This window comes from Myxocyprinus asiaticus, chromosome 19 (genome assembly GCF_019703515.2).
Source record: "Myxocyprinus asiaticus isolate MX2 ecotype Aquarium Trade chromosome 19, UBuf_Myxa_2, whole genome shotgun sequence".
Taxonomy (NCBI): Eukaryota; Metazoa; Chordata; class Actinopteri; order Cypriniformes; family Catostomidae; genus Myxocyprinus; species Myxocyprinus asiaticus.
In genome coordinates this window covers 48,069,808-48,096,269 of record NC_059362.1, presented here as the reverse complement: position 1 = coordinate 48,096,269, position 26,462 = coordinate 48,069,808, and the positions used below count along the sequence as shown (strand labels likewise).

Here is a 26,462-nt window from a genome sequence, read left to right as displayed (position 1 = left end):
GTCAGAGTCTGCTCTTACACAGCATGTCATGATGTTTGGATAAAGTGTCAGTATGTTTTGAGTCATTGTACACCTCAATTTTAAGACCAACTGGAGGCCCATCTTGAGACACCTGACCATGTTCAGGTGTATTGGGTGCACTAGAGAATGAACACTGTGTTGGATTGTCGCTTGGTTCTGTTTTAATGGGACCTGAGGATTCATGTCTCGTTGGACCTTCATTAGTAACCTCTGTATGGTTGAATCTGGCTATATTTTTGTGTGTTGGCTCACAATCTTCTTTTCGACAGTGACTAATGGAACTACTTTCTATGGTCTGATCTTTCTGTTCAAAATTAGGTTCAGTGCCCATGGGGGTCGAATCATCATTTTCGTCTTCAGAAAGTGGCTCCTCTTCATCTTCCCACAGTACTAGCTGGGCTCCTTTGGATGGCCAATTTTTAAATTTATCCTCTTCTGCTCCCTTTAGTTCACAGTCATCATTTTTGAGAATCATCTCAGCTTCTTCAGGAATCCAATCATTTGCTCCAGTTTTTGCAGAGTTTTCTGACTTAATTTCAGGATTACTGACCGTTTCGTGACTATATAGTGTAGAAACTTGTTCATGAGCACCTTCAGAATTTTGAAGAGCAATACTGGAGCAGACTGCATCTGTTTGTGTAGGGTCATTACCGTTTGATACTGGGACAAACGGGGAAGAAGTACTTCCACAATCTTTGCTACTTTCTTTTGAGTTTTTAATTGGTTTCTCAGTGCAGTTGTCGATCAGTTGTGACCCAGGGGGTACAGAAGCAGGTGGGGTGCTCTCAGAGTTTATAAAGTTCACACAGGGATTGAAAGGCAGTTTTATTAATCTATAGCCTCCGGGAAGTAATAATGTGGAAGCAGCTCCTGATTCTGGAGGTTTTCCTGTCTGTTCATGACCCATGGTCTTGCCTTCACCAGACGGTGGGCATATTCTAAAGGAAAATGTTCCTGCCTTACCAGCAAACCCGCTCTGAGCTGAAACGCCATTGACAAAGGTAAAGCTTGTGTTTCCTGTCACTGACAGGATCTTGGGAGCATTGAATGGAAGCATCTTAGCAAAAGCCTTTTGTGAAGGTGCTGCTTCTTGAGGAATAGACTGAGGTAGACCTGGAGCAGTTTGTGGTTTCTGTTGAGTGCTTCCTGTGGTCGAAAAAGGTGAGAATATTTTATTTTAATACAGGGCACAGAACTGGAACTCTCCAGCTGTATTCCTAGCAATAATTTATAGTGAAATGAAAAATATTGTGTGATAATTCTGATTCAAACTGATCCAGTAAACACCATTAAGGTACTAACCTTTGCTGTCAGAGCTGGTTTGGAGCCGAACAGGTAATGGTGCAGGGATAGGTACTAGCTGTATCGTTTGGCCATTAAACTGGCACAAGTTTACCCCCATCATACCTGCGACCGGCTGCAGAACTACTTGCTCACCAGGTGGCAGAGCAGCAGCAGGGAGGACTGTATCAGGCGTAGACTGAGGTGCCGTATCAGGGTTGGGAGTAGGTACAGAGATTGGGGCAATGTTGGGAACTAGTCCAGTGTTAGATGTTTTATAGTTTGCCATTAATGTCTGGGTTGGGATTGTGATGGTGTCAGCTGGTGGAGTTGGATTTGAAATCCAGCTGCTTTTATTCTGATTCTGATCCATTGGCTTTAGCCGGCCATTGACATTTGATGCAGTGCGTTTGGTTGGATGCAAAGTTTCCCTTTGGCCCAAGAGTAGTTTTGCCTGAGAGTCTGTAATTTTGCCCGATGTACAATTAGTGACATTGGGACCCTTGGGCATCACTGAAGGTTTGGTAGCTGGTGTTATGAAAGCTTCTATTCTTTGATTTGTTGGTCGCACTAAACACAGGAAAAAGTAAAAGAAGAGAAATTTACAGATGTTACTCTTACTAACAGCCATATGTTCAGTCAGTGCACTAATATAATTGGTGAGTATTTTAATGTAATAGATTATAGAGTGGCTGGGTTACTTTTTCATTTTTTATAAATCTTACCGGTTTGTTCTGAGGAATCAATCACTGCAGCTGGATCTGAACGACTTGTCTCTTTGAGTTTTTCCTTGATATCCGCAGGTGTCCTGATTGGGAGAGTTTTGAGTGTTTCTGAAACCAATCTGCTCTTGATCTGATTCTGATGCGCTGGCTTTATCCGGCCGGTGACATACGCTGCAAGACGGTTGGCTGGATGTAAAGCTCCCATTTCACCTAAGAGTAATTTTGCCTGAGAGTATGTTTTATCATTGACCTGAAATAAACAAACAGGACTGGGTTGATTGTGTTTATTGCATCATCAATACTTGGGAGACTAGATTAATCCCCAAACTTGGTCATAACTATTTGATTAATCAAACCTTACGAGACTTTACCTTAATTAGGCCAGGATGCACAGACGTCTTCTTATCAGCCTTCAGATAACCAGCGGGAAGTATACGAGAAATAAGGGGGAAACGCTCTGGTGTCTTTGTCTCCATGTTAACATTAATAATGTCTAGGTTATTATTACTGTGGTTAGAAACTAGTGTGTTGACATGTTGAACAGTAGAATTTCTGAAATGTAACGGTTCCTCTGAGATTTTTCGTTTGTTCTTGTCCTGTTTTGGTTTACCAGTTGCTCCTGATTTCTCCCCGAGAGAGACACAGACCTTGTAGATTAACATCGAACTGGCCCCATGGTTTTTAAACTCTTTTGAGAGAAGCTGCACTTTGTAGATGTCAATAAAGAAAGTGGATGCGAGGTGGTTCATACTGATGTATTGGAACAGTTGTTTAAGCACCAGGGACCGATGGGCCTCCCAGTTACACTCTGAAATGATTTCCAGAACTTTAGTGGGTTCTGGCTCTTCTGTGATTACACTAGATGCTGTGGCGTTCTTGTCTAGAAAGACAAAGATGGATCAAAGATATGAAGTCACTGCCTATATTTTTGCAATAATTATGAAAGTACAAGTATTAAATCATGTCTGCTACTGACCAGTACTTTGGGACGTCAGATGTCCTTTAGCGGGATGCAGACTGGACAATTCATTGGACTTTAATCAGTGGAAGAGAATGAGAGAGGCAAAGTCATAAACAGAAAGTGTAGTGAAGAACAAATAAAGGTGGTAAGATTGTGTGCGACTGCCGGGTCCGCTGTGTATGAATTACCGCTTCATCAGATCCTCGAACATTTTTCCTGACAGGAACACCTGAGGTGACTAGGTGCACCTGAGGTGGTGGATTACTGTTGTATTCTCGCACACGAGCGCACGTCATCTTGCTTTCTAAGTACTTATACACTGGATCCTTGTCTTTTTCCAACACCTGTGATCAGAACGATGAAGCACATCATGGAACACAATGCATCAAACAAATGACAGCAAACTCAAATCCATCCATTTTATCATCAAGACATACTGTCTCCATGGTTTCTGCAGGTTTTATGAAGCTACGTTTAAGACTTTAAGACCTTTTTCAGATAAACTAAAGAAAATTTAAGGAATAAATTAAGGGACACAATGTCATCGCATCGCTCTCTAAATGTAAATGCCTAGGGAGCACAAAAAAGACATATATACTGTATACAGTAGAAACACTTCAAAGTTTAATGTAATTTAACAGATCTCCATTAATTTTTTATTCTAATAATAATAATTAATATCACCACCAAACATGTAAAAACAAGATTTTGGGGCCTGAGTAGCTCAGTGGTAAAATACGCTGGCTACCACCCCTGGAGTTCGCTAGTTGAATCCAGGGCGTGCTGAGTGACTCCAGTCAGGTCTCCTAAGCAACCAAATTGGCCCGGTTGCTAGGGAGGGTAGAGTCATATGGGGTATCCTCCTCGTGGTCGCTATAATGTGGTTCGTTCTCGGTGGGGTGCGTGGTGAGTTGAGTGTGGTTGCTGCGGTGGATGGCATGAAGCCTCCACACGCGCTATGTCTCCGTGGCAATGCGCTCAACAAGCCACGTGATAAGATGCACGGGTTGACCATCTCAGACACGGAGGCAACTGGGATTCGTCCTCCGCCACCCGGATTGAGGCGAATCACTATGCGACCACGAGGACTTAGAGCGCATTGGGCATTCCAAATTGGGAGAAAATGAAAAGAATTTTTTTTTTTTTTATTCAAATACATTGGTCATTAAATCTAGAAGCTCAAAAAAGGAGCATTAATGATTTTTTTTTTCTTTTGTTAAAAGAACCTACTTATGATTCTGCAATCTAAATCCCTTGTCCTAGATTAGCCAATAATATATACATTTACACACTGTGCCACTCAGTTGACATGAGTCACGAATGGCAAAAAGACACGCCAAGGTTAGAGTCAGCACACAAGTGTGGATTATCTTTTGAACTATAGGTGGCGCTGTCTCCAAACTGCTCAGGTACATTCAAGACATGATGACAATGATGCATACCAAATTTCTTATAAATCTGACAATGCATTCAAAAGATATTTAACTTTAAGATAAAAATCAATGTGCCAGAGAGGCAGTATGGCTGATATTGGAATCGTTGAAATCCTCATGACCCAATGAACCCATAGACACCAAACTCATGATTTTAGGATATTTTAAGGGCAGATAGCTTGACCCATAGGTGGCGCTGTCACCTAATTTTGCACATACCCTCAGATCATGGTCCTGATGAAGCATACCAAGTTTCAATACGACAAACCATTGGCAAGATATAGCCCCACTTCCTGTTTTATGTCCACCTCGTTAAATTTGTGTTAACGTAACTTTTCAACAAAATACATTTTTTTATTATTCATTCTGTGTGGATCAGTCTGGAGATTATTTTGAGCCTCTGTTTAGGCAAATCAGGCAATGTTTGCAGGAACAGTAGCGAATAAATGATAAACGCCATAATCAAAGATGGCAGCCACTGTAATGGCAGAGTTTAAATTTAAGCGGTCCATTAGTATCATCAGGAGGAGCGTAATTACATGCAAAAATAATTTATAGGACAAATGGTTTAAAAGATGCACACAAAAGAAAAGTGATTTTTTTGAACTGATGGTGGCGCTATAGAGTTTGTCCTACAGACCGCAAATTTGATATGGGGTTATTTGTGCTCAGAAATTTCTCTTCACTTTAAAACGACTTAAACGCAATGAGAAACCAATTCCTCATGCAACATTTAATACCATGACCTTATGAATTTAAGACTTGTTGCTCCTGGGGGTCTGGGTATCTCAGCGAGTATTGACGCTGACTATCACACCTGGATTTGCGAGTTCAAATTCAGGGCGTGCTGAGTGACTCCAGCCAGGTCTCCTAAGCAACCAAACTGGCCCGGTTGCTAGGGAGGGTAGAGTCACATAGGGTAACCTCCTCGTGGTCGTGATTAGTGGTTCTCGCTCTCAATGGGGTGTGTGGTAAGTTGTGCGTAGATCGCGGAGAGTAGCATGAGCCTCCACATGCTGTGAGTCTCCACGGTGTCATGCACAACGAGTCACGTGATAAGATGCGCGGATTGACGGTCTCAGAAGCGGAGGCAACTGAGACTTGTCCTCCACCACCCGGATTGAGGTGAGTAACCGCACCACCACGAGGGCCTACTAAGTAGTGGGAATTGGGCATTCCAAAAAAAAAAAAAAAAAAAGACTTGTTGCTCCAAGACCTTTTTATGGCCTTAATTTCCAAAAGGGCAATTTAGGACTTAAGACTTTTTTCAGACTTGCAGAAACCTTGTGTCTCAAAATGTGTTGTGGAATCTTTATAATCCAAGTGCACGGAGCAGCATAAGTTCTGACCTGAGGACTTGGTCGTGGAGTGTAGGTATGTAATCGTGGCATTTCTTTCCGTACAGGAACTTGTTTGGGTATAAAGATGGGCTCTGAGTCAAAATCTTCGGGTGTCCTCTTCCACAGTTTGGTGACTCTTGGAGCGGGTTCTGGTCTGTCCTCCAACTCTGGGTCAGCAATCGCTGTTTGACAATAAAGAGCAAGACACATCTCTTGAGGCTAGTTTATACTCACTAGGTGAACAGGCTTCTTTTAGTTAGCCTAAAAATTATGATGAAATGCATTGACGTTTTTGTTCTGCCAAGGTGTTCGTATTTCTCCTGTTCGTGCACATCTCTGAAATTCTTGACCTTGGAGAATTCAACCATTCAAAGAGCGTAGATGATTGGTTAAAAATAATCGTGGGTGTGAACTGAACATGATGTTTTTTATTTACAACTGCGCATGCCAACTGAGGAGTAGTTACCTAGGTTACTATCATTAAAAATGATTAACTCTGCAGCCCATCTTTCAGAGATTGTGCAGAAATACTTTTTTTAAAATTAAAACAAACTCCACAAAGACAGTGTGGCCACGACAAATGCATGAAGAGAGATTGCGGTTTTTATGAAGTCAGATCAGATAACTTGTGGCCAAAATTGGAAGGGGCTCCGTGCCAAATTTAATAAGGAACTGAGTGTTAAAAGTGGGCGATCCACAGAGAGAAAGACCTGCATTAAGGACCCGATATACTTCCAGAGAAGTTCTTCTGCGTTCTTCGTTCAGGGGTAAAAGAAGTTCTAAACAGCTGAGCAACGGTATACTGTTCCCGAACATTCAGACACCCGCCACACAACTGTGGGAGGCGTTTAGAAGTACATTTAAATACGAGGACGCTTCTTGTTAAACCTTTACTAATGTGACATTAAAATGTGTCATCAATGACTTTATGCCTCATTCTATTAGTAGAATTCACACTACATCAGTAAAATGTTTTGTCTTAAACACTTGATGATTTTTTAGTAATTTATATGCAGTAGAAAATGTTTAATTTGTCTTGTTTAGATTCTAAATTCATGACACTAATGCACTAACACGCTATATGCGGTCATAATATGCACTCGGTTACACTCTGTTGTTGTAATTTATGATGACACTGATACTACTGCAAAGATGGGCGTATAAAAGAGTGCTAATGGGCAAAATACAGACAAAAGAATGATAGACCCACCTTACTTTGGGCAGATGAGTGAATGGCAGGGTCTTGGATTATGTCTCCAAGTGAACGATTATATAGATGTAGGTAAATTTGCACCAGCTCTCTAATAACTTGACTTGCCGGTTTGTACATGTTGACTGATTTTCACTGACTGAACAAGGTAAACAGAATTAGCTCTCAGCCTCAAATTAGGTGGAGCTCCAGGTCACACTTACCGATGACATGGACCAATGGCAGTAAGAGGGTGTTAAGCAGCTGGTAAGAATTTTCCCTAAAAGTTCACCCTAGCGAGCTGTTACGAACCACCGAAACGAAGGCAAAAACTTTTTGGCCAGAATTTGTTCAAATTGATGTTACACACATAACAATTCCGTAGGAAGTATATCGGGGCCTTTATTGGCATTACTTCCGTGGCTGGAACAGTACGTGAAACACCTTGACGTCACCTTCAACAAACGAATTTTAAAACGACACAGCGCCTAGTATAAATGCTGGCTTTGTTCACCTAGGGTGCTTTAGTTCATCCAGGAGAAAAAAGTTTGTCTTCTTTCACAGTATAAATGAGGCATTAATGTGCTCTGAAATCAATTCAGTGTTCGCTGGAGAACACTTAAATATAAAATAACATTTATATTCTCATAACAAAGACAAACGGCCAACATCACATAACAAATCAATCTAATCTACAACATTATTCAGGGATGCAAACTCATGATGGGTGAAAAGGGTGAGACAATCACTGGTCCACGACCATGTTTCTCAGGGATATTTTGTTTAAATAATAAGCTAAAAGCACCAATTCCAGCAATTTTAATGATTCAAATATAGCAAATTAACTGAACTATTGTGCAGAATTAGCTGCAAAAATAAAGGGTATTATGGTGTGGACAAACTTCTGTTTCACAAATTTGTCAGTTTCATTAACTGATTAGTTCAGTGACCCCTTCCAGAGTTTGAGTTTCAATAATGGCCTTTTGTCATTGTAAAGCACATTTCACATGAGTTGCGTTGAACGCTCCGATTAATGCCAGCGTCGTTTCCCTACACATGACAAACGTTGCAGAAAGCGACATGAAGAGGCAATTTTACGAGTTTGCCATGCAAGAAAGGAGATGTGCACAATAAACATTGAAAACATGTATTTGGAAGAGAAAAAGAAAACTGAAATTGCTTTGATTACAGGAAGTAAAAAGAGGACTTATTTATGTTAAGGTTTTAGCTTTTTTAAAAAAAAATTTATTATTACTGTAGTTCAATAATTGGCGTCTCTGGATACTCGGAAACTATAAGGTAATATTTAATTAAAATAAATATTAAGACATTCAATACCTCTTCATAAATTTGGACAGTTTTTAAATATGTCTTGTGGCTTTGAATTACCAAAGACATCATTTGTGAGGCAAATACGTGTGAAAAACACTTTGGTGTAAAGTGGGGCACTTCATAGACTTCAATGTATTCGGCAGCACTGACTCGATTCATGTGAAAGCCTCACTTTTACACAGTAATAGCTCTTCTGCCCCTTTTTCTCCTCGATGAACAGGGTAGACTCACATGCCGATACCGAAGTGAACAAAAAACATGCCCCTCTCATTCAGTCGGTCAGTAGATAATTCAGCTTGTTTACAAATGAGAAGTTTCTCAAGTGCCGCTTTTTTAGAGCCCTTCACGCTCCATTACTGTCAGATGCAGAATTACTGTGCATGTGTGCTGTAGCCAAGAACGTGATTAGCGAAAGCTGTAATCGATCAAGCGATTTGCTTCGGTAGGACTGCGAATGCCAAGCACGCGATTGGCCGCTGCTGCTAGAGTTGTAATCAATCAAGCGATCTGCCTCGGTAGGACTGTGAATGCCAAGCACGTGCCTGGCCGCTGCTGTAGTCAATCATCCGGGAGTCCAACCTCCCAAAACCAAAACTGCTCTGATCGGCACGAATCACAAAAGTGGCCCCTTTTGGTTTCAAAATGGCGAATTTCGCAGAAAGGTGAGGAGTTTGCATCCCTAATTAATAACCAGTGTTGGGTAACTTACTCAAAAAAGTTAATAGAAAAAGTTATCACATTACTAATGATCTTTTTAGCTACTTTCCAAAAGACTATTCACAGACTTTTTTTTTTTCTGCTTAAAAAATGCATTAATTCATTCAAATTCTTGTCTCATGCAAGTCATACACTAAACACTACAAGTTTCTACCTTTTAATAACACGTTAGGGGGTGCAGGTCCTTCAGCTGTCACAGAAATGCAATCAGCCATAGGCTTCATATTAACAATTCACATTTTATCTTTTAAAGTAATTTAAAGTAACTTAGCTGAAAGTCACTAACTGTACAAGATTACAAAAATGTAAACTGTAATACGTTAAACTACTTTTTGTACTAAACAAGTAATCAGACCAAAACAAGCACATACTTATTAAATAATTAAATTAAATACAACAACACAACAAACACGTGTAGACTTACGATAAGCTATCAGCGGCATCCTCCTGCCATTAAGCATTTCGCTCACATCTGGTGGGTGAATCAGAAGAACTTTGTGCTTGAAACAGCTGCAGCCGAACATACACTGAACACGTCTGCAGTGTGTGTCTCCTCGCAGTTTTCTATAAAGACTATTGCAGATGCAACCCAGTCGACAGAAGTCATTACCACAATCATCTTCATAAATGTGCCAAGTGCTGAACGGCGCCTTCTCATGTTTCTGTACAGATCAAAGAAATCCAATTAAAAAAGCTAAAACCCACTCTAATATTCAAATGCTGCACTGTAAGTAGAATAGAGTATTTATAGGAATTATATTCTTTTATTTATATCATTCTTATTGTTATGGAAATTCTTAATGTGATTAGTAGGGGTGGGCGGTATGACCAAAAGTAAACAGTTTGTTTTTCAGATTGCACTTACTTCTAAGGTCACCAGTGAATTCAATGCAAACTTTGCCCTCTCAGTGGTGATGTAAGTACGACTGTTGCCATGAAAGACTGCTTCCTGTTCCTGTACCAACATCTCTGTGTGCCTTTCAGCAGATGTAGAAGACGACTGCTCTCCACCATCACTACAACCTCTGACCTCCAGACAAGAGCTGTTCAACTTCAGTGTATGCTTACGAGGACGACCTACTCCACGTTTATAAACATGGCTGGGATTTGTGGTTTTACTGGTTGATATCGTTGAATAGTGTTGAAACGAACGGCAAGAGGTGCTGCGTTTCAACCGTTTACCCACGGTTAAAGGGGTGGATTGTTGGGGTCTTGATGAGGAAGTACAAACAATGTTTCCTGGAGTCGTTTTAATGGAAGATTTGGATGGCAGCATGTTTGTGAGGTTTCTATGGATCCCTGAATGGGCGGAGTTTGGTGGAAAGCTACGTGTCTGAAGGACACTATTCAAGGTTCGGACATAACTGCTACTTTTGGTGGGCAGCTGGTAGGCAACAGGTGATGGAGAGCTTGTTGAAAAGACAGCGGCACGCTCGCTGATCTGCTGCGCTTCAGTTTCGAGATATTCATCCAACATGTCTGAAAAAAATGCTGAATGGTTGCCGGAACCTGATCAGGATGGAAACAATTATTAGAAAATGACGCGTGAAAACAAATTCACCAAGCATCCGTTTACGTATAAACCAGTAGTTTATTTCCTTACTGTCAGTTGAGTTCTGTACAGTCTTTGAAGTAAATTTCTCCCTCCAGCCTTTTATCCTGATCGGATCGTTTGTCTTGCCAGTCCGCGACACGAACGGAGCATCTGGACATTTACAAGAGCAGCTGGTCATTTAAAGACACTGAGACTCAATCTTCTACAGCGACTTGATAAAATCACGGAAATGAGTTGCTTTTGCTTACTAGAGGATGATGTGAGGTTTTCCGCACCGCTGTGAACAGGTGAAAGCAAAGGTACAAACACACCTAGATACTGTAAGTCTATGGGTACAGCAGGATCTAGAAGATTGAGTTTCATTCCAACTGTGTAGAAATGAAAAGACAAATTAATACACTTAACAATATAACAAAGACTGTCAATAGATGAGTTATGTGTGATGTGTGTTATTCGTGTATGGGTAGCTAACATGACAACATTTTTATAATTATTATGCATGCAGTTTCGTGAGTTCCTTTTGTACTTTTAGGGTGTTTTCACACTTGGGTCCTCTTTAAGTCTGTGTCATGTATTTGGCGCCATCTCCTGGTGGTCATATGTAACATTGTACTTCATGTGGATTATCTAATGATCTATACATCTGATTATCTTGTGTGTGGACTCGTTTGAAAGATAATCTCCTCTAAGTAATGATATGTGATATTTTATGTTCCGTTTATTTTCCCTGATATTATAAGCAAAAACGCAGTATGTAAGTAACTCCAACATAATTGTCAAAGACATTTAAGTGGACCAAAAAGGGAACTGAGTAAAAAAGGACCCAGTTCTCTTTGCATTCACACTATTTACGACCTTGAAAGTGGGCTCAGATCTCTTTTTTTATCCACTTCACCCATTAAAGTGTCTCAGTTCATTTCACATTCACACTGCTTTTTAACGGCCGATGCCGATATCCAGAGTGCAGGGTGTCCGATAGGCCGATACAATGCCTCTCATGCCATCCTAGATGTGTGTGACTTTCTTTCTTCTGCTGAACACAAATGAAGATTTTTAGAAGAATAGTTCAGTTCTGTAGGTCCATAAAATGCAAGTGCATGGGTGCCAATATTTTGAAGCTCCAAAAAGCACATAAAAGCAGCATAAAAGTAATCAATAAGACTCCAGTGGTTTAATCCATGTCTTCAGAAGAGATCTGATAGGTGTGGGTGAGAAACAGATCACTATTTTTGTCAATTTTTACTATAAATTCTCCTCCCTGCTCAGTCAATCTCCACTTTAACTTTCTTCTTCTTGTGTTTTTGCTAATTCACATTCGTCATGCATACACCCCCTACTGGGAAGGGAGAAGAATTTCTAGCAAAAATTGACTTAAATAGTGATCTGTTTCTCACCCACACCTATCATATCACTTCTGAAGACATGGATTAAACCACTGGAGTCATATGGATTACTTTTATGCAGCCTTTGTGGATTTTGCCACGTAAACATTTTGGCACCCATTCACTTGCATTACATGGACCTACAGAGCTGAAATATTCTTCTAAAAATCTTAATTTGTGTTCAGCTGAAGAAAGAAATTCATACACATCTGGGATGGCATGAGAGAATTTTCATTTTTGGGTGAACTATCCCTTTAACTGTCTTCTAGTCTGAGTCTTCATTTGCACAGAACACTGAAGAGAGATTTCTGAGTTTGTTTTGTGAAGAGTTTAAGAGTTTAAATAGTTTTCATCAGCAGCTTACTCTGTCATCTCCACAGAAACAGAATAAGCGGCTCGTCACGTCTCTTCTCTGCGTGACTGGTGTATGGTTACCTGTCAGTGTCAAAGATGTTTGCCGTAACACGAAAGGGAAAATCAAGAGAGCCCGGAGCGATTTGTGTTCACAATGCATGTTATTAGCGAAGGCTGAAAGCGAACCGTACTCTGACCACCTCCCGAGATGGTCTCGGTTCACTTTAGACGGGTCTGAGATCGTTTGGATTGTTCAGATATGGGCCAAAAATCCCGCGATCTGCGCTCAGACCCCTGAAACGGACCAAGTGTGGAAACACCCTTATATTTTTTTTTTTATTTGTCACAGAAAAAAAGTAATGTAGAACTTGAAAATGTTAAACATTAAACAGGAACTTTAAACATACACTTTCCCTAACACGTTCAGATACCTTGATGTTTAAAGTTCATGTTATTTGTGCACTATGTGTGTTTGTGTAGACTCACCCTGTTGCAGCGCTGGATGAATGATCTGTCTGTTCTTCAGCTGTTTCAGATGTTCTAGTAACATGAGCTCATGGTTTGAGATCTTCTCCTCCACTGTTAAAGAAACTTCTGCAGAAACACACAGATGAGGTGATCAGGACATCATCAGTGTAAAGAACATTCGTTTATCAGTTCAGATCTTTTCAAACCTTCACTACAACATTGCGACTTCTGTGTTTGATTTTCAGTGTTTGATGATGATGATGATGATGATGATTCCACAGGCTTCCTCATGTTTCCAACATGAATGTCAAGAGCTTCCTACAGAATAAAAGATATAATAATTAGTGGTAGACTGATATTAACTGGCTGATATATGGTGATTGGAGATGTCAGTGTTTGCTTTCATTGTATGGAAAAGAACAGTGTGAACATTCTGCCTAACATCTCCATTTGTGGCCACAGAAGACAGAAAATTATACAGGTTTGAAACAACATGATGGGGAGTAATTGATAACCGAATTTTTGTTGTTGGGTGAACCAACCACTTAAGATTTCCATTATTTAAAACATGAAACACGATGATACCTTTGCAGTAAATGACACAAACAGCATGCCATCCACATCTTCGAGGTCTGGCTGCATGGACACGTCAATGGGTCTCATGACGTCAGGAGGTTTTGCATACTTCACATTAGACCACCATTTAGACTTGGCTTTCCTCGCTTTTCTCCAACGACTGGATTTACAGTAAGCACGCTTTGGTTTACAGGTAGCAGAGAGCGGTGAAATGGTTGAGGGAATACCGTTTGGACGACCAATCACATCCACAGAGTCACGTTCTAAACTTTCAGTTAAACTGGTCGGACAGTGAGGTTCTGAAGAACTAGGTGGCATCTCATGTGGCATCGTGTGCTCAGTAGGTTTCACGTGCTCATGTGGCTGTGATTCATCTCTCATGAAGCGTTTGATGACCTGTTCCTCATCACAGCTGCTGGTCTGATCACAGACTCTCTTCCTGTCTGATAAGTTCTTTTCTTCTCTATCAGATTCAGGGTTAGTGTGTGTTGAACTGGTGACAGGAGAAGAAAGGAACATAGTCACATTACAAAAATCCCATTTTAACAACAGAAAGGTCAAGGATAATAGGGTGAATCTTGCAAAACGTGTCCAAAACATGTCCAGGTTTCACCCCACAAATCCAAAGAAAGAATTTTGAAATAATATTTTTTAACCCTTTAAGCTCGGACAGGCCCGTGAGAAAAAAAAAATAATAGTCAAAATGTTAATAACTACAGTCTTGACCAACACAAAATAGGTGTCGTTTGAAAGATTAGAAGCTCTACTTTCCAATGCATGTAGACATTATGACCAAAACTGAACAAGTGCTTTGAAATTTGCAGACAAATCAGAAATGTTCCATTTTGATAATTGATTAATAATTTTGCACTGTACATATTATTGTAATCAGTAAAAACATCAAACTGATCAAATATGTCATATGTTGTTGGAAAGCTCTCAAAGAGTAAAATGCAACCCGCCTATTTGTTTTACTCACAGACACAAATATAGCGAGTAATAGCTAAGTATATGTCTTTAACAATTATGTTGGAGTTACTTACATACTGCGTTTTTGCTTATAACTTCACAAAACATAAACTGAACATAAAATATCACATACTATTACTTAGAGGAGGCGATTATCTTTCAAACGAGTCCACACACAAGGTAATCAGATGTACAGATCATTAGATAATCCACATGAAGCACAATGTTACATATGACCACCAGGAGATGGCGCCAGATACATGACACAGACTCAATGATGACTCAAATGACACAGAATGAAACTCATTCTGTGAAATCTCATTACTAAAATCATGTCTGCATGCTATGCAAACCTTTAGTCACTGTTGTGTTTGCATGTGTAATTAGTTCTTATGTACAATTATTATGTTTTATTTGTTTGGAGATGTTTTTGGACACTATGACAAATTATTTTTGTAATGCTATAACTTTTGATTTCTTTGTCAACACAAAATAAAAAAAATCAACACAAACATTTTTCTCAGATACAGTTGACATGATTGGGAACAAAACAAAAGCAGTTTTTCTGAGCCACCTTATTTACACCCAGAGATATATAATAATAAAACAAATTTAAGTACATTGTTGCTTAATCTTATCTTATCATCTTATGCTGAGAGTCTCAGAATGTATCATAATCTATATCATTAAAAAATGTGAAAGTTTTCTTTACAATGATACCAAACACCAAAACCCTCGTTATTTTTGTCAAGTTATATAACTGGAAATCTCTAAAAACACCTTCAGAGCTCAAAGAGTTAAAAGCTAATGAAGTCTCAATGAAAATGATTGTGTCTAGAAGGTAAACCCCCAGTCACATAAAGTCTCGCGCGAGTGCCGGGGGTTATCTTCTAGATACAGCTAAAGAAAATTAGGCATATTTTTAGGGCCATTACGATTTTTTTTAAATGTGACATTATTTTATAAGTATATATAAATAGAAACCATGGTTATTATAGTTGTTTTGTTTTATTTCGTTTTTAGGCTAGTTTTTTTAGTACATGGCTTCCGGTATCATTGAAATATGTTTAACTTCATTAAATACATCTTATTACATCTAATGTGTTACATCTATCTAGTGACATTTTCAAGTTTAATTAAGGTGGACTGTAAATGTTTAACATTTTATAATATACTGTGATTCAAAAGCTAAAACCAATATTAATTCAAGGTCATTTTTATTTTATTTTAGTTAGTTTTGGAGTTACAAAAAAGTATTTTAGTTTATTCTCAGTTTTTTTCCAATCATGTCAATTTTTATTTTGATTTCAGTCAACAAAAATGTTTTCGTTTAGTTTTCTGAAAATTAAACAATTCCCATTTCTTCTGTAGTTGATGTCAAAGGTCATGCGTCCAATCAAACTCTACAGTATTTTGGCACAAATTCATCTGTCATTTGGTAGAAGCTCATAAAATTATACAGATGTCAACATGGACAGGTGGTGTGACAAAAACCATCAATAAAACTACACAAGGTCAAAGACACTACATTAAATACAGATTCACTCGCAGTGAGGAGAAGCATGGTTTGAGTCGAGCAAAATGTCATTTAGGTGGAAAATGTGATTTTTTTTTTTCATCAAAATAATGTCACATCAACCAAAAAATAGGCTTAATTTTTTATGCAATAAATCATCACCCAATAGCCTCAAGACAGCTGAATTTAGGAAAAGGTTAAACCTAAATTCCTTTTTAACCACAGTTATTACAACGAATATGCTAGAATGGTGCTGCATCCATGCACTGAAAGAAAAACAACATTATACTTCATTTACTGGGGATAAAAAAATCATTTATGGACAGACAGACGTACCTGAGGTCTTCATTCTCCGAGGTTTCATTACAGGTGTGAGTGGCAAGAGACGGAAAAGGAAGCTGCGTTTGAGTTCTGCCAGTCAGAGCGAGTTTGAGTTTGTTGTGGAGGCGGCGAGAGTTTTGGCCGTCTACTCTGAAAGCTAACGTGAACGGATTACAGTCGATTTTAAGCTGAGTGATCCGCGGGTTCTGGTAGCTCATCACCGCGTAGAACTCTGTTTTAGGGAAGGTAAACATGTGAACATCAGGGCTTTCCAGCTGAATGGCACGCTCGTGACCCGCACTAACAGGAACGACGAAAAGACGCGGCTGGTAGCGCTGCATGGGCTGCAACACCAGACAACCATCCTGGTCCAGAGAGTTGTGTGCTAACTTGACTTTGTAAAAGGACACCGGGCCATCCATCCAGTGCCGACCCAGAGCCGGAGACTCGGGATGAAGACAAACCGGACCCTGGATGTGAGGTTTACTGCTTCCGCCCGGTTCCCACGACGTTCCGTTCCATTTGTGTCGGAAGTCATCTAAAGGCATCACATCCATAACTAGGAAGAACCTGAGATTTGGGTCTAAACCACTCAGACGGAAGCGACAACAGGGGAACATGCGTCTGCCCTGCTTGGTTAAGATCATCTCGGTGCCGATGCCATGAAAACGACTCCAAATGTTCTCGTTCTCCAATGTGACATTAATATTACTGGTTGTTGAAGCACTCTTTACGCCGATATGAGGACCAGTTTCAGTTCTTAAGGCAACAGCCTGAGCGTGACTCAATTCATCATCTTGACCTGGCTGTAGAAGTGTTGAGGATAATGCTGTTTTCATCTTTCCAATTGTATCTCCTGCATCCACTTCATTTCCCAGAGTCCTCTCTGCTAAAGCTGCAGTATTATTAGCTTCCTCCATCGCTGTCGTATGGTCTTTGTTAGATCATCTACAGGCCAGTACTAATCTAAAGCATGATTTTTGTGATTTCATCATCCTGAACTGCAGGAAAAACAAAACGATAAAAATAATTATCATGAATATCAATAATAATAATAATTAAGAGAACTAAGGAAGCACAAAACCAGCATTCGATCACAACGATCAACCGAGAGGTTTCATGCGTGTCTGTGGCACTCTTTTAACCAAGATGGTTGTGATGGATTAATGATTGGCAAGTATAAATCTAGTTAACTGGCCATGCCTGCTCTGTAGATATCAGCATTGGCTATTAAAAACAATATCAGTGAACCACTAGCTCGTAGCACTGTAGTGTTATTGGGTTTCTACTGTATACATGGGGTTTTACATTGCTTGACCAATTGATAATTGCCATTAAAGGTAGACCGATATATCGGTTTTACGGATTAATCAGAACCGCTGCTTTTTGGAACTATCGGTTATCTGAAAAATTATATGGCAATAGTTCCAGATGGTTTTTTATCATTTCGTCATCCCTGGTGTGTTTTGGGCTTGTTTATACTTAAAAGTCCTGTGTTATGCACCAAATCTTTTTTTTTCTGGTTATTGTTGGGATTTTGGTTGAACAATAAACTGCATCTGGGATTTTATTCATTTTGGACTCTTTGTCTTTAGCTGCCATAGTAAAGAAAGAATAAGACATTCTATAAATCGATTTTAAAAACTACTGGCCGATTAATCGGTTATCGGCCCTTTCCACCACCTTAGTTATCCTATCGGCAAAATCCACTATCGGTCGACCTCTATTTTCCATGTCATTTACCATTAGTGGTTGATTGATATATCGCAGAGGCCGATAAACTGGACGATTTTCTGAATTTTTGAATTATCGGCATTGACTGATCCATTTCCCCGTTTGGCTGATTTTTTTCTTAGGTCCACGAGAGCGCTGAGAATCGCCTGCTTGCATGTGAAGCATCTGAGTCATGTAAACAATCAATCAGTTTTTTTGTTACATGCCATCGTGTAACTACAATAATAGACCGGTGTGCAACACAGTCTCATTAAAACGTTCCGCATATCAGAGCCGCGATAGACATGTAATGTTAAAGTGTTTCATTCTCTCTCTCTCTCCTCAACAGTTCCCTGTAACTGTTAACTGTCTTATCTAATGATAAAAAGGCAAATATCAGTCAAACTAATATCATATACCGTCTACAAATATGCGCATATCTCGTTTAAACAGATGTAATAAACCAACCTCACAAAACTTGAGCAGATCCAGCATCCTGTGGAGCACTCATTACTCTAAAGCACGTATTCTATCAGCCTCTCCTCAACAGTTCCCTGTCACTTTTCTAATGATAGAAGGCAAATATCATCTATCATATATAGGGTTGCAAAATTCTGGTAATTTTCAAAGTTGGAAACTTTCCATGGGAATTAACGGGAATAAACTGGAAATTTGCAAAATTGCAAGTTAGCCTATAACAGGGAACTTAAATGTAGTTGAAAAAACAACATCTTGCAGCATAATCTTGGTTAAAACAACCAGATTTAATGCAAATTCAGTTGAATTTCTAACCTGTGTATTCCTCAATCACATGCACACAGCACACCGCTTACTACAGCACACCGCTTACTACAGCACACCGCTTACTACAGCACACTGCTTACAGCACACCGCTTACTACAGCACACCGCTTACTACAGCACACTGCTTATGATATGCTAAATGTAAGCTAGCTAACACCATTTCATTGACAGTTTAAGAGGCTAGCTATCATGGTGCTAGCTAGCTCAACTGTGATGCTGTTTCTTCTGCTATCCAGTTTTTTGTTATCATACAAGAACATAAGCTATAGTTTGATTTAGCATGCTGATTGAGGAATGTTCATCTATTCATCTAGCCTATTTCTTTTCATTTGTCCGTCGATTGTAAAATATTTTTACCATTCCAGTATATTCCAATTGTTTAGCTAACTATTGATATATCTGTGCATGGCATTGCATTAGTGTTTTTTACAAGCTTTTATCTAATTTTACTCTACAGAACAATGCCACGTGCGCCATCTGATGTGTGGATACATTTCACCTCAGCCAATGTAGAAGGAAAGGCTGTGTACATTTGCAAATACTGCGCAAAGACCCATGTTAAAAATGCCACAAAGATGCAACAGCATATAGCCAAGTGCCTAAAGTTTTTTTCCAATATTTCCAAAATTCCCCAGCTTAACTTCCCATGGAAAGTTTCTGGAAAGTTTCCGGAAATTTACAGAAAATTTTCCGCCCCTTTGCAACACTGATCATATACCATCTGCAAGTATGCGGAAGTCTCTTTAAACAGATGTAATTCACGAACATCATGAAAATCGTTTCTTCCTGTCGAAATGCTCTTCTAATATCTTCCTCTGAAGCGCATATTCTAACAGCCAGAATCAAAACTTCAGGGATGCATCTTTTTTTTAAAGGATTTTTCATTTAATTTTTTATCCCCTTTTCTCCCACTTTGGAATGCCCAATTCCCACTACTTAATCGTTCCTCGTGGTGGCGCGGTTACTCACCTCAATCCGGGTTGCGGAGGACAAGTCTCAGTTGCCTCCGCTTCTGAGACCGTCAATCCGTGCATCTTATCATGTGACTTGTTGTGCATGACACCGCGGAGACTCACAGCATGTGGAGGCTCATGCTACTCTCCGTTATCCACACACAACTTACCACACGCCCCATTGAGAGCAAGAACCACTAATCATGACCACGAGGAGGTTACCCCATGTGACTCTACCCTCCCTAGCAACCGGGCCAATTTGGTTGCTTAGGAGACCTGGCTGGAGTCACTCAGAAATATTTGTATTTTTAATATTATATTCAACATTCTCAGATAAAAAAAAAAAAATTCTTCTGATAGATAGATATCATTCATATCATCATTTGATTTGTTTTGTTTTGGCTTGTTTTCCGATATAAATATCTAAAACTCCTTTAAAACAACGTACATTTACTTTAGCAGCTATACTGCAGAAGAATTAAAGATGTAACACATAAAATTTAATGCAGAAGCATTAAAGATGTAACACATTAAATATAACTGCATTAAAGATGTAACTCATTAAATATAACTGCATTAAAGATGTAACATAAAATATAACTGCATTAAAGATGTAACACATTAAATATAACTGCATTAAAGATGTAACTCATTAAATATAACTGCATTAAAGATGTAACTCATTAAATATAACTGCATTAAAGATGTCACATAAAATCTAACTGCATTAAAGCTATAACGCATTAAATATAACTGCATTAAAGCTATAACGCATTAAATATAACTGCATTAAAGATGTAACACATTAAATATAACTGCATTAAAGCTGTAACGCATTAAATATAACCGCATTAAAGATGTAACACATTAAATATAACTGCATTAAAGATGTAACACATTAAATATAACCGCATTAAAGATGTAACACATTAAATATAACCGCATTAAAGATGTAACACATTAAATATAACCGCATTAAAGATGTAACACATTAAATATAACTGCATTAAAGATGTAACGCATTAAATATAACCGCATTAAAGATGTAACACATTAAATATAACTGCATTAAAGATGTAACACATTAAATATAACTGCATTAAAGATGTCACATAAAATCTAACTGCATTAAAGCTATAACGCATTAAATATAACTGTATTAAAGATGTAACACATTAAATATAACTGCATTAAAGCTATAACGCATTAAATATAACTGCATTAAAGATGTAACACATTAAATATAACTGCATTAAAGCTATAACGCATTAAATATAACTGCATTAAAGATGTAACACAAAATATAACTGCATTAAAGATGTAACACATTAAATATAACTGCATTAAAGCTATAACGCATTAAATATAACTGCATTAAAGATGTAACATAAAATATAACTGCATTAAAGCTATAACGCATTAAATATAACTGCATTAAAGATGTAACACAAAATATAACTGCATTAAAGATGTAACACATTAAATATAACTGCATTAAAGCTATAACGCATTAAATATAACTGCATTAAAGCTATAACGCATTAAATATAACCGCATTAAAGATGTAACGCATTAAATATAACTGCATTAAAGATGTCACATAAAATATAACTGCATTAAAGCTATAACGCATTAAATATAACTGCATTAAAGCTATAACGCATTAAATATAACCGCATTAAAGATGTAACACATTAAATATAACTGCATTAAAGCTATAACGCATTAAATATAACTGCATTAAAGATGTAACACATTAAATATAACTGCATTAAAGATGTAACACATTAAATATAACTGCATTAAAGCTATAACGCATTAAATATAACTGCATTAAAGATGTAACATAAAATATAACTGCATTAAAGCTATAACGCATTAAATATAACTGCATTAAAGATGTAACACAAAATATAACTGCATTAAAGATGTAACACATTAAATATAACTGCATTAAAGCTATAACGCATTAAATATAACTGCATTAAAGCTATAACGCATTAAATATAACCGCATTAAAGATGTAACGCATTAAATATAACTGCATTAAAGATGTCACATAAAATATAACTGCATTAAAGCTATAACGCATTAAATATAACTGCATTAAAGCTATAACGCATTAAATATAACCGCATTAAAGATGTAACACATTAAATATAACTGCATTAAAGCTATAACGCATTAAATATAACTGCATTAAAGCTATAACGCATTAAATATAACTGCATTAAAGATGTAACACATTAAATATAACTGCATTAAAGCTATAACGCATTAAATATAACTGCATTAAAGATGTAACATAAAATATAACTGCATTAAAGCTATAACGCATTAAATATAACTGCATTAAAGATGTAACATAAAATATAACTGCATTAAAGCTATAACGCATTAAATATAACTGCATTAAAGATGTAACACATTAAATATAACTGCATTAAAGATGTAACACAAAATATAACTGCATTAAAGATGTAACACATTAAATATAACTGCATTAAAGATGTAACACATTAAATATAACTTCATTAAAGATGTAACACATTAAATATAACTGCATTAAAGCTATAACGCATTAAATATAACTGCATTAAAGCTATAACGCATTAAATATAACCGCATTAAAGATGTAACGCATTAAATATAACTGCATTAAAGATGTCACATAAAATATAACTGCATTAAAGCTATAACGCATTAAATATAACTGCATTAAAGCTATAACGCATTAAATATAACTGCATTAAAGCTATAACGTATTAAATATAACTGCATTAAAGATGTAACATAAAATATAACTGCATTAAAGATGTAACACATAAAATATAACTGCATTAAAGATGTCACATAAAATATAACTGCATTAAAGCTATAACGCATTAAATATAACTGCATTAAAGCTATAACGCATTAAATATAACTGCATTAAAGATGTAACAAAATATAACTGCATTAAAGATGTCACATAAAATATAACTGCATTAAAGCTATAACGCATTAAATATAACTGCATTAAAGCTATAACGCATTAAATATAACTGCATTAAAGATGTAACACATTAAATATAACTGCATTAAAGATGTAACACAAAATATAACTGCATTAAAGATGTAACACATTAAATATAACTGCATTAAAGATGTAACACATAAAATATAACTGCATTAAAGATGTCACATAAAATCTAACTGCATTAAAGATGTAACGCATTAAATATAACTGCATTAAAGCTATAACGCATTAAATATAACTGCATTAAAGATGTAACACATTAAATATAACTGCATTAAAGATGTAACGCATTAAATATAACTGCATTAAAGCTGTAACGCATTAAATATAACTGCATTAAAGATGTAACAAAATATAACTGCATTAAAGCTATAACACATTAAATATAACTGCATTAAAGCTGTAACGCATTAAATATAAGTGCATTAAAGATGTAACGCATTAAATATAACTGCATTAAAGATGTAACGCATTAAATATAACTGCATTAAAGCTGTAACGCATTAAATATAACTGCATTAAAGATGTAACACAAAATATAACTGCATTAAAGATGTAACACATTAAATATAACTGCATTAAAGATGTAACACATAAAATATAACTGCATTAAAGATGTCACATAAAATATAACTGCATTAAAGCTATAACGCATTAAATATAACTGCATTAAAGCTATAACGCATTAAATATAACTGCATTAAAGATGTAACACATAAAATATAACTGCATTAAAGATGTCACATAAAATATAACTGCATTAAAGCTATAACGCATTAAATATAACTGCATTAAAGATGTAACGCATTAAATATAACCGCATTAAAGATGTAACACATTAAATATAACTGCATTAAAGATGTAACACATAAAATATAACTGCATTAAAGATGCAACACATTAAATATAACCGCATTAAAGATGTAACACATTAAATATAACTGCATTAAAGCTATAACGCATTAAATATAACTGCATTAAAGCTGTAACGCATTAAATATAACTGCATTAAAGATGTAACGCATTAAATATAACTGCATTAAAGATGTAACAAAATATAACTGCATTAAAGATGTAACGCATTAAATATAACCACATTAAAGATGTAACACATTAAATATAACCGAATTAAAGATGTAACACATTAAATATAACTGCATTAAAGATGTAACACAAAATATAACTGCATTAAAGATGTAACGCATTAAATATAACCGCATTAAAGATGTAACACATTAAATATAACCGAATTAAAGATGTAACACATTAAATATAACTGCATTAAAGATGTAACACAAAATATAACTGCATTAAAGATGTAACGCATTAAATATAACCGCATTAAAGCTGTAACACATTAAATATAACTGCATTAAAGCTATAACGCATTAAATATAAGTGCATTTGGGGTCTGGGTATCTCAGCGAGTATTGACGCTGGCTAACACACCTGGAGTCGCGAGTTTGAATCCAGGGTGTGCTGAGTGACTCCAGCCAGGTCTCCTCAGCAACCAAATTGGCCCGGTTGCTAGGGAGGGTAGAGTCACATGGGGTAACCTCCTCATGGTCGCTATAATGTGGTTCTCACTCTCGGTGGGGCACATGGTGAGTTGTGCGTGGATGCGGCGGAGAACAGCGTGAAGCCTCCACACGCGCTACATCTCCGTGGTAACGCGCTCAACAAGTCACGTGATAAGATGCGCGGATTGACATCTCAGACGCGGAGGCAACTGAGATTCGTCCTCTGCCACCCGGATTGAGGCGAGTCACTACACCACCACGAGGACTTAGAGTGCATTGGGAATTGGGCATTCCAAATTGGGGAGAAAAAATAAATAAATAAAAATATTAAATATAACTGCATTAAAGATGTAACGTCGGGGTGTTTCCTTTAAAGAGCTCCGGCTCCACTTATTCCACAACAAGAGTGCTTCTGTATTTACTTATTTTGTATTTTTGCATTATAATTCCTTCATATTTTGCAATCTACATCACTTTAAGCTGTTTGGAAGGTTTGGAGTGTGTCTAGACTCTGAGTTGTGTAATTCTCTCCTCAGTCAGTCGTGAACTGCGTCATCATTAGAGTTTAATATGATCTCATGTTATGTTAAATTACATCAAACGACTATTCGACAATTAAACTTTTTGTCAACAATTTTTCATTGTGGACGTTGTTGATAACGCTGACTAATAGTTTCAGCCCTATTTTAAATGACGTAGACTTGGCTCTGTTACAATGCCCTAAATGTAATATTTACCAAATTAAGCTTTTTATAGTCTACATTTTATTATTATTCACAATATGAAGCTGGAGACAAGATGCATGTGCTGACGAGGGACGTTTCTATATAGTCGCATTTTTCTTTGCATGCCCTCGCTTCAATTTAAAAAACTTAATTTTCAGAGGAACACAGAGGAATAAAAAAAATATCAGCAACTATCGGCATCGATTAATTGGTAAACCCGATATATCGGTCGACCTCCAGTGATGCTTGAAGACTAAAGTATACTTCAGGTGTCCGCGTTGCTGATCACTCCACACAGTATGTGTGACGCAAATTGCGTCATCAGCACAGCTGTGGCTTGGTCGATACATTGTTGTTGAGCAGAGTAACACAGTAAACAAACATCATTTTTGAAGTGCATTCTGTGTCTGACAGAACTTCACAGCCTATATTTGAACCAGCTGCGTTTTTTCAGTGCAGACGCATTTTATAATTCACGTGGTGAGCGAATAATCGACTTCTGGCTGACGGTGTCGACTATGTTTCTGTAGTTGTAGTCGACTAGTCTGTTTACTTCAACGTTCAATGGCGGGAGTTTTCCGCGTGACTACAGCGCGAGCTCAGGAACGCGCGGGAGTCTGTGCGGATCAAACAAGTCAACTCTTGCAAAACAAGCACATCTAACACTATACAGATATCAGCAGTTGGTCACTTGCCTTAGATAAACAGCAACGGATCCGGTCGAAGTCATTCGACGTGACACTCTCCACCTGTAAGTGTTTTGTTTTTGTTTTTTTTAATTCCTCCTGATCGGTGTGTTTGAGGCGTCCAGCGCTTCATAACTGAAATGCCGCTCAAAACAACAGACAGCCTCGAGTGACGTCACAGTCACCGGAGCTGATCCCGCTGGCGAATGGCGTGACGTTCCTTAACACAGCGGTGTCTCCCGGCGTTCCTTAACTCAGCGGTGACTCCTGGCGTTCTTTAACTCAGCGGTGACCCCTGGCGTTCCTTTACTCAGCGGTGACTCCTGGCGTTCCCTAACTCAGCGGCGACTCATGGCGTTGTTTAATGCAGCGATGATTCATCGCGTTGTTCAGGAATCGCTTCATATGTTATACATATGCTAGTCGAAGATTCCTGTACATATACTGTATATTGTCCCCACATTTCTCTGTTCTGTCAAGCGCGAAAATACATTAAATTTGCTTTTCCTGCAACAAGTGATAGGATTGTGCTGAATCTTTTGTTTTGGGGAAATTACACTGGTGATACAGTCTGTTTACATAGTAGATGCACGCATACAATAGCGGTTTATGTACTTATATGATAAATATAATCAGCCTCTGCCGATGTGTTTTGATCAAGAGAACAAAACCAAACTTAAATGACTTGATTCTTTCTTGTTCTCGGTGAAGCGCGTGCTGATAGATTGTTTTCATGCTTTCCTTTATATGCTTCATCAAAGTATTGTTTTTAGAGGGAACTATTAAGTGTAGTCCATTAATTGTAAAGCAGCATTTATTGGAAAGAGTATTTCCACAAATGTTAAGGTGTTGTGACTCAACGTGCGCGTGCTTGTGAATAATTTTACTTGCCTTTTCTGTAGA

The 26,462-nt window shown here is 37.6% G+C and overlaps 2 protein-coding genes across 2 annotated transcripts in view; both read right to left on the bottom strand.

Moving 5' to 3' along the window:
* Position 1: 1 nt before the first annotated feature.
* Positions 2–25,700, bottom strand: LOC127409600 (MAX gene-associated protein-like). The gene is made up of 16 exons (XM_051644269.1): positions 25,569–25,700; positions 16,156–17,141; positions 13,344–13,827; positions 12,965–13,076; positions 12,777–12,884; positions 10,803–10,922; positions 10,603–10,704; positions 9,865–10,508; positions 9,424–9,661; positions 5,771–5,943; positions 3,177–3,332; positions 3,004–3,061; positions 2,399–2,907; positions 2,028–2,277; positions 1,324–1,872; positions 2–1,167 (listed from the first exon to the last, which is right to left on the bottom strand). Exons 2-16 carry the CDS (start codon positions 17,058–17,060, stop codon positions 2–4), a joined length of 5,574 nt encoding a protein of 1,857 aa, XP_051500229.1. The 5' UTR covers positions 17,061–17,141; positions 25,569–25,700.
* Positions 11,220–26,462, bottom strand: part of LOC127409695 (CLOCK-interacting pacemaker-like) — a 287,186-nt gene continuing 271,943 nt past the window's right edge. Inside the window, exon 5 of the transcript XR_007892027.1 lies at positions 11,220–11,237. The gene's annotated coding sequence lies outside the window, so the exon portion shown is untranslated. The remainder of the gene's footprint in view (positions 11,238–26,462) is intronic.

What these genes read in the sequence shown, in the direction of transcription:
- LOC127409600 (XM_051644269.1), bottom strand. Translation starts at nt 17,060, where the DNA reads ATGGAGGAAGCTAATAATACTGCAGCTTTAGCAGAGAGGACTCTGGGA. An exon ending in TCGGAGAATGAAGACCTCAG is followed by an intron (nt 13,828 to 16,155) that starts GTACGTCTGTCT and finishes TCCTGTCACCAG; the next exon opens with TTCAACACACACTAACCCTG. An exon ending in AAACCTCACATCATCCTCTA is followed by an intron (nt 10,705 to 10,802) that starts GTAAGCAAAAGC and finishes GTAAATGTCCAG; the next exon opens with ATGCTCCGTTCGTGTCGCGG.